This window comes from Balaenoptera musculus, chromosome X (genome assembly GCF_009873245.2).
Source record: "Balaenoptera musculus isolate JJ_BM4_2016_0621 chromosome X, mBalMus1.pri.v3, whole genome shotgun sequence".
Classification (NCBI taxonomy): Eukaryota; Metazoa; Chordata; class Mammalia; order Artiodactyla; family Balaenopteridae; genus Balaenoptera; species Balaenoptera musculus.
In genome coordinates, this window is record NC_045806.1 from 43,339,310 (window position 1) to 43,352,562 (window position 13,253).

Here is a 13,253-nt window from a genome sequence, read left to right on the forward strand (position 1 = left end):
ATTGAAGAGAAAGACTGGGCCCTCTAAAAGAAGGCTAGTGGGTGAGGGGGATAAGCCAGTCTGTGGCTTAAACTTCTTATGGAGGAATAGAAGAGTTCCTGAAGGAAAGAGCTTTAAATCATAGTTATCAGAAGGACATGACAAGCTGCTCTTGAAGGTGGGACTGGGCAGCAAAAGTTTCTAGGTAGAGCTGATCCTTGCAATATATGCAGCTTCAGATCCTACATCTACCATTTACCGCAAGTCACTTCAATTCTCCAAAACCTCAGTTTTTTGAAGTATAGTTGATTTACAGGGTTGTGTTAATTTCTTTTGTACAGCAAAGTGACTCAGTTATACGTACATACACATATATATATATATATATTCTTTTTCATATTCTTTTCCATTGTGGTTCAGTTTTTTTAAAAATCTGTAAAATGGTAGTGTAAACTGTACCTCACATTTGCTGTGAGAATTAAATGTGACAACTGACATGAGGAACCTTTGCAAACTAGATTGTGTTACACAAATGTTAGGTGTCATTATCATCTCCTAGTCCTATTTCTGTTAAGGCATTTCTAAGGACCCTTTTGATTGTGTGCAAGATGAGGTTCACCCCTGCAAACTGCATAGGAACTCTTGAACATAATACACAGAGATATATTTGTTTTCTTGAAAAAATAAGAATGCCATAAAATTGGCCTTTGTCCTAAAATATGAGGTCACACTTTGCATGTAGAAGAGCTGTCATCATGCAGTAGGAATATATTAAGGGGTACTTCTAGGAAGGTAGGTTGACTAAGAACAGAGTATTGTGGTTCCCCATATGACTTTTGGGATCAGGATGCTCTGGGAGGAGAAGGTAGAGGGAGCGAGCAAGCAGCCCCATCTGCCATGTTCTCTGAAGCAATAAGCAGCCTTCAGCCACCATTGCTGGGAAGTTGCCATTCCTTTTTACCTTAAGACAGTTTCCTGTTGAATAAGATCAATCTGCTATTTATCTTAAAAATACTGGGATTTTCCACTTATTTAATTCACTCTATACTTTTTATTGAGCACCTACTATGTGTCTAGCTCTGTTCCAGGAAGTGCTGTGGACGACTGCTCTCTATGCTCAATGACTGCACAGAGAAGGCAACAATCCATATAATCAGACTCTCAGCGCACTATGGGTACCATTAACAGGGCAGCTGGGGTCCCAAGAAGGGGAGCATGATTGAGGCTTGATGTGATCTGGAGGACCAAGTATTCATGCAGATAGATATAGGAATAAACTCTGCTAGGTTTGTCATATCTCTGAAGAGAATTTTATTTTTTAGCTCACACCTAACTTTCTACAGGAGTATGCATGTGTACGTGCATGCCCATGCGCACACATACCTATCCCGAATTGTACAAAATCCTTGTGAACACTCACAATGTACCAGGCACTGAAGTAGGCATTGAGGGCACAATGATGACTAAGGCTGTGTCTCATTTGGCTCTCCACATCAGGCACCTCTTAAAATAGCTGGACCTCAAGTACTTCTTAGCTTGAATCTTCGCCACATGCTTCTCTTTGTCCTGGTCCCAGCCTCTTTAGGGTGGCGTTTTCTCATTTTCTTTTTCCTCATCACTTCTTTTTGCCATTTTTTCCCCATCTCTTGCTTGTCTTTTTTTATTTTAAGCCTGTTGAAAAATGAACGCAAATACCTATAGCTCATCCCTGTAGATGGCCCTGAGCTGCCCCTTGCTAACTACAGTCACCCCAGAGTGTGTACTACCCTGGAGTTCCCTTCATTACCCTAGTCTGCAGCAGAAGTCTCCATCTTCATCATTGCTACCATCTAACATCCCCAGGGTGTCTACAAGTATTTCTCCCATCCCTTTTTCTTCTTCCCCTCCTTTCCTCTGCCTTATTTGTTAGTTCTTCATCTCCCCACCCCCAACTCTTTAGCATCTATAAATCTTTTATTTTTCAGTGGCAGTGAGCTTTCAGACCATTCCAATCTTTTTCTCTGGGGTTTTATCTAGTCCTCTGATTTCTAGTCTATTCTCAGCCAGATATCAAACGTGATCTACCTCTGGACAGCTACAATATATACAGTGCCTATTTTCGCTGCATGAATTTCATCAGATTACATGTTAGTATGTACCTCAGCGTGCCTTCAGAGAATCAAGCCCACTCTTAATTATATGCACTACTCGAGGTTATCATTGGTACTGATATGCTCCGAATTCTCTTCTTTTGGCTTAGAGGTGGATTTAAGAATTTCTTTTATAACCACCTCTGTTCCTAATTCTATTTTTCTTGGGCCAGTATTAGAATGAGTTTGCATTTCTTGAGCACACATGAATTGTTGGCAAAGGGAGGGGGGTGGCCTTGTGGTTGGAAGTGGAGGCGCCTGGATGCAGCCTCTGCAATTGGGAGGAGGAGCAAACAAGGGCTCTAAATGACCACAGATAATTCACAAAATAAATGATCCACAGGCCGATAATCAAGCGGCGAATGTCCTTTAAACACTGCGGCAGGCTTCAAGCCATGATGAAGTGTTTTTTGGAGCAGCTCTTGTCGCAGCTGTGAGGCTGCTTTTCATAGAGGAGCAGAGCAGTACTGTGGACACTAACTGGGCTGCAGAGGCCAGACTTTGAGGGATCATCAGTGGGTCTAATGCATTGTGTCCAAAGGATAGGGCACGCTTCAGGCCACCAGAAAAAGCTGGTTGAGAGTCAGAAACCCAAAGGATATAGGGGTCCTCAATGTCAGTATTAACTGTAAATTGCATTTGGGGACTGGAAGGTTCAGAGATCTGGGTTCAGTCTCATCCACATAGACTTTGGGTTTGGAGTAGGTCCTTAGCACCGGAGGAATAGAATCTTAAGAAAGAAATGGGGAGGACAGACACCCTGTTGTAGTGCCTGGACTAATATCGAAAAGTGGGAACAAGTGGGAAAAGGGAAATAAATTTTAAGAAAGTGCTGTAACAAAAGCTTTGTGTTTAGCCTTAGCATTGCCAATAGATTGCTAGTGAGGCTCCCTTAGGTCCCATCAAGTGGTGGGGCTAAGGCTGCAAATACTCATGTTTTAACTGTAAGATGCATGCTTTTCTTTTCTTTGAAGAGAGAATGGGTCTTAAAGTCAATGGCATCTTACAATGGCCCTTAGCAATTTTTCATTTTGATGTTTTTGAAATTTGGAAGTATCTTCCACTTGATGCCATCTTAGAGTTGCAATGTACTACCATGCCTTGCCTAAGTCAGGAAGGCTCATGATGAGGACAGAGCTGAGTTGCAGTGATTCTAGCCATGAGGGGTTGAGCTAATGAGCATTGCCATTCCCTTATGTTTTTGGACAGCTACATCCTACAGTTGGCTGGAATGGGGGTCACTGTCAAACCACACATCTACATGGTTCTTATACAGGCTAGTGTGTGAAGACACGCTGCCCGTCCTACATTGTATAGCTGGTTCTTGGGAGTCAAGGGCAGTTCCTTACATTCATTCCTATTAAATTTCATTTTGTTTCATTCAGCTCATTAACCCATTTCCCACTCAGAAAACATTTAATGGGCTGGGTCCTGTGCCGGGGCTGGGATACAAAAACAGCCTCATAACTTCCATGTATTGTGGGAGGAATAGACAATAAAAAGACTGATAGATAAATGCTAAGTTAAAAGTGTGTTTATATTTTTTTTAAACAATAAGTGCTGGAGAGGGTGTGGAGAAAAGGGAACCCTCCTGCACTGTTGGTGGGAATGTAAATTGATATAGCCACTATGGAGAACAGTATGGAGGTTCCTTAAAAAACTAAAAATAGAACTACCATGTGACCCAGCAATCCCACTACTGAGCATATACCCAGGGAAAACCATAAGTCAAAAAGACATATGCACCCCAATGTTCATTGCAGCACTATTTACAGTAGCCAGCTCATGGAAGCAACCTAAATGCCCTTTGACAGATGAATGGATAAAGAAGATGTGGTACATATATACAATGGAATATTACTCAGCCATAAAAAGAAACGGAATTGAGTCATTTGTAGAGACATGGATGGACCTAGAGATTGTCATACACAGTGAAGTAAGTCAGAAAGAGAAAAACAAATATCATATATTAACGCATATGTGTTGAATCTGAAAAAATTGGTATAGACGATCTCATTTACAAAGCAGAAACAGAGACACAAACATAGAGAACAAATGTATGGATACGAAGGGGGAAAGGGGGGTGCGATGAATCAGGAAATTGGGATTGACATATATACACCACTATGTATAAAATAGATAACTAATGAGAGCCTACTGTATAGCACAGGGAACTCTACTCAGTGCTCTGTGGTGACCTAAATGGGAAGGAAATCCAAAAAAGGGGATATATGTATACATATAGCTGATTCACTTTGCTGTATGGTATAAACTAACACAACATTGTAAAGCAACTATACTCCAATAAAAATTTTTAATAAGTATGTTGAGAGTTATGTAGAAGCACATAAAAGTGGTGCCAATTCTAAGCTTCGGTTTGGGAAGGATGAGCCTAGAGTGGTACATTCAGTTATCCTCTTATTAGTTGTGTGATCCTTCAGTGCCTCATTCTCTTTATCAATAAAATAAGGATAATTATATCACCCATCCATGGAACGGTAAGAATAAAATGAGTTAATGAATGTGGAGCTTTTAGAATACTTCCTGGGGCATGGTAAGCGTTATGTAAGCGTTAAATAAATCAAGGAAGGCTCTTCAGAAGTTGGAGTTTGAGTGTTTGTGTAGTTTCTTAAAAGATGGGAAGAGCTATTTTAAAAGGGCAGGACAAAACCTTTCAGGCAGTAGGGATAGGAAGAACATGGTACATTCTGAAAACTGCAAATTTATTAGAGCAGAGTATAGACTGTATTAGCAATGACAGAGGAGGAAGTGACAGGGAGGGTGTCAAAACATGGGACTGAACCTTATTTGCTGTGGTAATGGGTTTGAATTGGATCCTGAAGGAGGGAAAAGCTTTTGAAAATTTTTAAGTCATAATGATCCATCCTTCAACCTATGAGATAATTGCTACCCCACGTTTCAGATGATGAAGCTGATGTACTGAAAAATTAAATAACTTGCCCATAGCTATGTAGCTAGTAATAAACTGAACTTTGGAATCTAGGCTACAGAGTGTGTAACCACTATATCCTTAACCACCTCTCCAAGAATATGGGCAAAAAATCAGGTTTCAGGTGAAAAATGATGAGCTTAATTTTTTTTAACGTTTTTATTGGAGTATAATTGCTTTACAATGGTGTGTTAGTTTCTGCTTTATAACAAAGTGAATCAGTTATACATATACATATATCCCCAGAGGGTGGGAGGGAGGGAGACGCAAGAGGGATGAGCTTAATTTTTGATATGTTAAGTTTCCAAAACCTGTGAGATATTCAAGTGTTTATGTCCTGTAGGCAATTGGATATACGGATGGGGAGTTTGACCAAAGAAACTGAGCTTGATAGTTAGATCTGGGAGTCAATCTTGATAGGGCATAGAGTGAAAAATTAGAAATCAGATGTGTAACCTGGGAAACCCCCAAATCTATCAGATGAGTGGGGAAGAGGAGCCCATAATGTTAACGAAGAATGAGCAGGAAGATGATTCGGAAGAAAAGCAGACAGTAGGATAACAATCAAAGTATGAGAATTTCAAGAAGGAAGGTGCAGTTGACAGAGTTAAATGCTACAGGGAGGTCAATTAAGTCAAAAATATAAGATAATCATTTGGGATTATGGGACTCGTACTTCAAGTAAGATTGAGTAGACATAGTTTCCCCTATTCTGCCCACTAAATGTAGCAAAAAACCCTGGAAATTTTCTATAGAACAAAAATAAGACTACAAGGTAAAAAGAAGAAGGCAGGCCAGACATAGAGGTGAATCCTCTGGGTTTACTTCGTGCTTCATATATCCTAGATCGGGTGCTGGAGAGGCCAATAACAATAGGCACAGAAAAAAAAAAGGCCTAGAAAAGCTTGTTGTCTTCAGACAAAGGACCAGGAAAGGGGGAAAGTAGCAAGACAGAAAACTCCACTCAAATACCATAGAAAAATCTGTGGACCACCTCCCCACCATTGTCAACAAAGACAAAATGGGGAGTCCAGACTTCCACCCTGGCCAGGCTATAACAAGGCACCCAACCCCACGCCACCCCCTGCCAGGGAAGTGTCAGAGAATGTGAATGGGAAGCTGGGATTTTCATCCTCACCAAGAGGTGACAGGACCACCCTTCCATGGTGTCAGTGAAAAATCACAAGGAGAGCTTGGACTTTCATCTCCACCTGGTGGTAATGAGGAAGCTCACCCTCTACTTGCTGGAGTGATGTCAGAGGAAGCCTTGTGGAGAATTGAGACTTTCAACAATGCACCCCCTGAATATCAATGGAGGCCTAATGGAGAACCTGGACTTTAATTCCGGCGTGGAAGTAATGAGGCAGCACCCACCCGTCCCACACCAGAGTGGTATCAGAGAGGGCCTGTAAAACAAAACATTTAAGTAAGATCCTGAGTCCCATAATAAAATACCCCAAATGTCTAGGCTTCACTAAGAAAAAAGACTCATCATACTAAGGACCAGGGTGATCTCCACTTGAATGACAAAAGACTATCAACAGACACCAACAACACGATGGCACAGATGTTAGAATTATCAAAAAAATTAAAAATAGACCTTTCCGACGGTGATGACCTCCCCACGAGAACATGCCTCTCGCAAAGGATCTCCTTCATCCCTCTCCAAAAGAGGAGAAGAGGAAACACAAGAAGAAGCGCCTGGTGCAGAGCCCCAATTCCTATTTCATGGATGTGAAATGCCCAGGATGCTATAAAATCACCACCGTCTTTAGCCATGCACAAACAGTAGTTTTGTGTGTTGGCTGCTCTACCGTCCTCTGTCAGCCTACAGGAGGAAAAGCAAGGCTTACAGAAGGGTGCTCCTTCAGACGGAAGCAGCACTAAAAGCCCCTGGAATCAAGATGAATGGGAAACCATCCCAATAAACACATTTTGGATAAAAAATAAATAATTAAAATAAAATAAAATAAATAGATATTGTTAAAGAGCTTCAATGAGCAATTACAAATATGCTTGAAACAAATAAAAAAAGAGAAAGTTTCAGCAAAGAAATAGAAATTCTCAGCAAAGAAATGGAAGATATAAAGAAAAAGCAAATGGAGATTTTAGAACTTGAAAAATACAATAACCAAATTCAAAAACTCAGTGGATGGGCTCAATATCAGAACAGAGAAGGCAGAGAAAAGACTCTGTGGACTTGAAAATAGAGCAATAGAAAATAGCCAATGTGAATAATAGGCTGAAAAAAAGAAAAGCCTCACTAACTTCCATGTCATTGGCGTTCCAGAAGAAGAGGGGAAAAAAGGGTGGGACTAAGAAAGTATTTGGAGAAAAATACAGCTGAAATTTCCTCTAATTTGGCAAAAGACACAAACCTACAGATTCAAGATGCTAAATGAACTCAAAACATCCATGCCAAGACACATCATAGTCAAACTTTTGAAAACTAAAGACAAATAAAAACAGTCTTGAAAGCAGCATTAGAAAAATGATGTTTCCTATAGGAGAAAAACAATCAGAATGATAGTGAATTTCTCATTAAGGTTGGGAGGAAATGGCACAAGATTTCTCTAAGAGCTGAAAGAAAATAACTTCTGAATCGGAACTCTATACCTAGTAAAATATCCTTTAGATATGATGGAGAAATAAAGACATTCTCAGAGGAAGGAAACTAAGAGAATACATGGCTGGCAGACCTATTTACCTTAAAAGAATGGCAAGGGAAGTTCTCAAAACAGAAAGGAAATTATAAAATAAGGAATCTTGAAACATCAGGAAGGAAGAAAGAACAGCCAAAAGAGCAAAAATATGGGTAAATACAATAAGCTTTCTGTTATGGACTGAGTTGTGTCTCCCCAAAATTCATATGCTGATGTCTTAACCCACAGGACCTCAGAAAGTGACTGTATTGGAGATGGAACCTTTAAAGAGGTGATTAACGTAAAATAAGGCCATATGGGTGGACACTGATCTAATGTGACTGGTGATCTTATAAGAAGAGGAGATTAGGACACATAAATGCACACAAAGGAAAGACCATGTGAGTACACAGCAAGGCGATGGTCATCTGCAAGCTAAGCAGAGAGGCCTCAGAGGAAACCAAACCTGAAAAATGCCTTGATTTTGGACTTTTAGCCTCCATAACTGTAAGAAAATAAATTTCTGTTGTTTAAACCACCCAGTTTATGGTATTTTGTTATGGCAACCCTAGTAAACTAATACACTTTCCTTCTCACAAGTTTATAAATTATATTTGATGGTTGAAGAAAAATGATAACACTGATGCTGTGCTCAATGTATAGAGAGGAGATATTTAAGACAATTATGTTATAAATGGAGGAGAGCAAAGGAACATAAAGGGAAGTAATGTCTCTATATTTAACTGTAACTAGAAAAAATATTGACACCAGTAGAATGTGATGTTATACATGCATAGCAGAGGACTAAGATTAATCACTAAAATGCTATACAAAGAGATAAATTAAAAACTAAACTAAAAATGTTCAAGTAACTTACAGAGAGGTAAGAAAAAAAACAGAGAACTGAGAAACCAAATAACAGAAAACCAGATTTGTTAAAAATAAAATTGTAGGCTTAAGCCCTAACATCAATAATTACATTAAATGCAAATAGTCTAAACACATCAATTCAATGACAGAGATTGACAGAGTGAATTGGAAAAAAAAAACATGTTCTAACTAAATGCTGTCTACAAGAAACTCACTTCAAATATAATGATATACATAGGGTGAAAGTAAAAGTATGGAAAAAGATATACCATGAGAACACTAATAAAAAGAAAGCAGGAGTGGCTAAATTAATTTTATATAAAAGTAGACTTCAGAGCAAAGAAAATAACCGGGAACAAAGAGGAATATTTCATAAAGATAAAAGGGTCAATCCACCAAGAAGACATAAGAATACTAAATGTATATAAACAAACCTACAAAGTACATAATATGTGAAGCAAAAATTGGTAGAGCTGAAAGAAGAAATAGACAAATCCCTCATAGTTGGAGACTTCAACACTCCTCTGTTAGCAATCAATAGAACAACTTTTCAGAACATTAACAAGGATATAGAAGAACTCAACAGGATCTAATTGATGCTTATAAAGCACTTTGCCCGAAAACATCAGCATACACATTCTTTTAAAGTGTTCAAATAACATACCAAAGAGAGCCCATGCCCTGGGTAATAAAGCAAACCTCAGCAAATTTAAAAGAAGTGAAATCATACAGAGTTTGTTCTATGACTGCAATAGAATCAAACTAGAAATCACTAACAGAAAGACAAGTGGTGTTTATTTCAGGGATTCAAGACTGCTTCAATATTTGAAAATCAATCAATGTCATCCACCACATTGAGGTTAAAGAATAAAAATCACATGATCATATCTATTGATGGAGAAATACAGTTCACTAAATTCAACACTCTTTTACAACAAGAACTCTTAGCAAACTAAGAATAGAGGGAGACAGCCTAAGGTTGATAAAGAACATATACAAAAGACCCACAGGTAATATCTTACTTAATGGTTAAAGACTGAATGTTCTCCTAAGATCTAAAACAAGGCAAGGATTTCTGTTCTCACCATTGCTATTCAACACAGCACTGGAAGTTCTAATCAGTTCAATAAGGAAATAAAAGGCATACAGATAGGAAAGGAAGAAATAAAACTGTCTGTATTTGCAGAGGACATGATTGTCTATGTATCAAATCCCAAGGAAGCTACAATAAAACTCCTAGAACTAATGAGTAAGTTCAGCAAAGTCACAGGATATGAGATCAACTACAAAAGTCAATTTTATTCCTATATACTAGCAATGAACATGTAGAAACCAAAATTCAAAATACAAAACCATTTATAATATCATTCAAAAAATAAAAATTAAACACTTAGGTGTAAATCTGACAAAACTTGTATAAGATGTGTATGTTGAAATTACAAAATGCTGATGAAAGACTTAAAATAACAAGATTTAAATGGAGATATATACCGTGTTCATGGATTGGAAGATTCAACATAGTAAGGATGACAGTTCTCCCCAGAGTGTTATATAGGTTTAATGCAACCCTATCAAAATCCCAACAAGATTGTTTGTAGACATTAGACAAATTTGTTATAAAATTTACATGGAAATGAACAGGCTCTAGAATAGTTTTAAAAACTTTGTTTTTAATATCCCCAGGCTGGAAACAACCACAACGTCCTACACAGGTGAATGGGTAAGCTACAGTAATATTAATATCATGGAATACTATTCAGCAATGAAAATGAATGATCTACTGATACATTCAACAACTTGGATGGATCTCAAAGGAATTATGTTGAGTGAAAAAAGCGAATCTCAAAAAGTCACATACTGTATGATTCCATTTATTTGACATTCTCAAATCACAAAATTATAGAGATGGAAAACAGTTCAATGGTTAACTGAGTTAAGGATAACGGGTAAGGGGGTGTTTGGAGTATAAAGGAGTAGCATGATGAACACCCTATGGTGATGGTATTGTTCTATATCTTGATTGCAGTGATTATTGCAGGAATACACACATATGATAAAATGACATTAAACTATCCACACACATTGTACCAATGTCAATTTCCTATTTTGATATTATACTATAATTAAGATATAATCATTGGGAGAAACTGGGTGAAGGGTACATGGGACCACTCTGTACTATCTTTGCAATTTCCTGTGAATCTGTAATTATTTCAAAATAAGTTAAACACATTTTGAAGAAAATGACTGTGTTTAAGTTGAAGACATTGAAAATGACCATTTCAGTAGTAAGGGAGATGTTGAAGGTAGAGAAGAGAGAAAAGATAATGGAGCAAGGTTCTTGAGGAAACAGAATGTGAGATAAAGAGCACAGATGAAGAAATAAACCTTGGTTAGAAGGAGACACCTCTTTTTCTCTGAGGCATGAGGGATGAGGTTAGGGTAGTTGCAGGTGAAGATAAGTTTCTAGGTAGAGGAATAAAGTTGAGAGTTTCTGTCCTGATGATGTCTGCTTTCTTAGTGGAATAGGAGGCAAGTTCATCTACTGAATGTATTGGGAGATATGGTGGGTAGGGGACTTGAAGTGCTTGGTGAAAGTTTCAAATAGCCACTGAGGGTATTGAAAAGGGAATCTGATTAGGGTCACATAGGAAGATTTTCTGATCATTTGAAGATCAGGCAAAGGTTGGAGATCAAGATTTTATAGTGGTAGTAATCCACACGCTTGTGTGATTTTTCTCCAGTCATACTCAGCCTAAGATAGGTGAAAAAAGGGCAGGTGCGTTGTTAGGGTACAGTGGAGGGACAAGATGGAAAGGGAGTAGCAGAGAGAGGACAGTAAAGAGGCGAAGTTATTGCTCAGGGGTTCTATGCTGGTTGAAGAATGTAACTTAAAGTCTCAATGAGACTGAAGAATTGATATCCTAGGAGTAAGGGAGTGAGAGAGTTAGAAGCATAGGAAAGCATGGTCGGATAATAGGATATTCAAGTTCAAGTTTTAGAAATGGAGCGGTTCCAAGTGCCAACAAAGTCTAAGGTAGGGTTGCAACTGAAGCAGAAAAGAGAAGGTCACCAGAATTAAAGAGAGAAAGAAGAACTGTGAGACCACATGGACGAATGGGTTAGTGACCACTGAAGTCCCCTGAGAATGGCAGTGAAACTTGTGTGAGAGAGGGAGAGATTAAGGGTAGGTTTCAAAGTCTTCAATAAATGTGGAAGAATGACCAGGAGGTTTTTACATGGTATTGATCACCTACTGAAAATACGAAGCTCAAAAAAGGATATTTACATGAGGAGTAATTCTTTGGAAGCAGCAGTGGAGAATTAGAAAGATACTTGATACTGTCTCCTGACTGTGGCACACTTAAAAGGACTTAAGGAGAAGTGGTGTTCTTAGATGAGATTCATTCGTGCATTTGTTCATTCATTCATTTGATAAATTACTACAGATCAGGGACCGTATACCCCGGTCTGCCTGGGGGCAGTCCAGGTTTATGCATATTTCACTGACATAATTGTTAAAAATGACCCCTGTCACTCTCAAAATGTTCCAGTTTGGATGATAAACTATATGGTCATTCTAGTTACAGAGTACTTATGGCCTGGTTAAGAAGAAAGATTTTTGTGCCTCTTTATTCTGTTTTCCTTCACATCTGATATCCTATCACTTGCATGTTTGGGGATGCTCATTCACCCTGTTGGGAATCATGAAATTCCACTATCATCCAGCCTCATTTCTCCAACTGTTGAAAAAAAAATATCAGGAGAGACTGTCTGGCACACAGATATGCCCTGCTTGTAGCATTTCCCTGAGTTAATAATCCCATAAATAGGGAAAATGAAGTTAGCCTGCCATGAGTAACACTTGGTGAGGTCTGCTTTGGTTTTTTTTTTTTTTTAAATATGTTTTTAAACTAGTCCATTAACAATACATTTAGAAATATGGATCTGAATTAACATGAAACACACTGGTCAATAGTTTGCAGAATCCTTCTTTTTCCATTTTTTGAAAGTCAAAATTATATTTCTCCCAGACTTCATTCCTACTCACCGCCCCCTCCCCTGCAAAAACCCCTTTAGTTTCCCCTCTTTCTGACTTTGTGATATATTTAATGTTTGCAACCCACGATTTGACACTTAGTTGATCTTAAATAATTTCCATATTTTGCTTTCTTGCCTTGGGGACTTTGCACATGCTATTTCCTTTGCCAGGAATATCCTTCCATCCCCTTCACTCTCTTTTGCCTTGTTAATTTCTGCTTGTCCTTCAGTCTTTACCTTAGCCATCACCACCTCTTAGAACTATTTTCAGCCTCCAGGAAGCATAAAAGTGTCCCCTCCTCTATGTTCCTGTAGCACTGTTTCACTCCATGATAACCCATATCCCATGACTGTAACTGTGTGTTTACTTGTCTGTGTCTCTCACCAGATTACAAGCTCCATGAAGCCAGAGACTTTGTCTTGCTCATCACTGTATCCCTAGCACCTTGTACAGTGCTTGTCACACAGCAGACACCCAATAAGTATATGTTGAATGACTGAAAAGCCAAACTTTCTAAACCAAGTCATTTAAGATGCAGTTTTGCAGCTATGAATATACAACGGGGATCATGGAGCAGAATATTTTAAATGAGGACTGATCTGGAAAACCCAGGCCTTTGGTAGCCAGATTCACTTGCTAGA

At 38.6% G+C, this 13,253-nt stretch overlaps 1 protein-coding gene across 1 annotated transcript; it reads left to right on the forward strand.

Moving 5' to 3' along the window:
- The first annotated feature begins 6,656 nt into the window (after positions 1-6,656).
- LOC118888666 (40S ribosomal protein S27-like) lies at positions 6,657-7,005 on the forward strand. The gene has a single exon (XM_036839988.1). It carries the CDS (start codon positions 6,691-6,693, stop codon positions 6,943-6,945), a length of 255 nt encoding a protein of 84 aa, XP_036695883.1. The 5' UTR covers positions 6,657-6,690; the 3' UTR covers positions 6,946-7,005.
- The last annotated feature ends 6,248 nt before the right edge of the window (positions 7,006-13,253 follow it).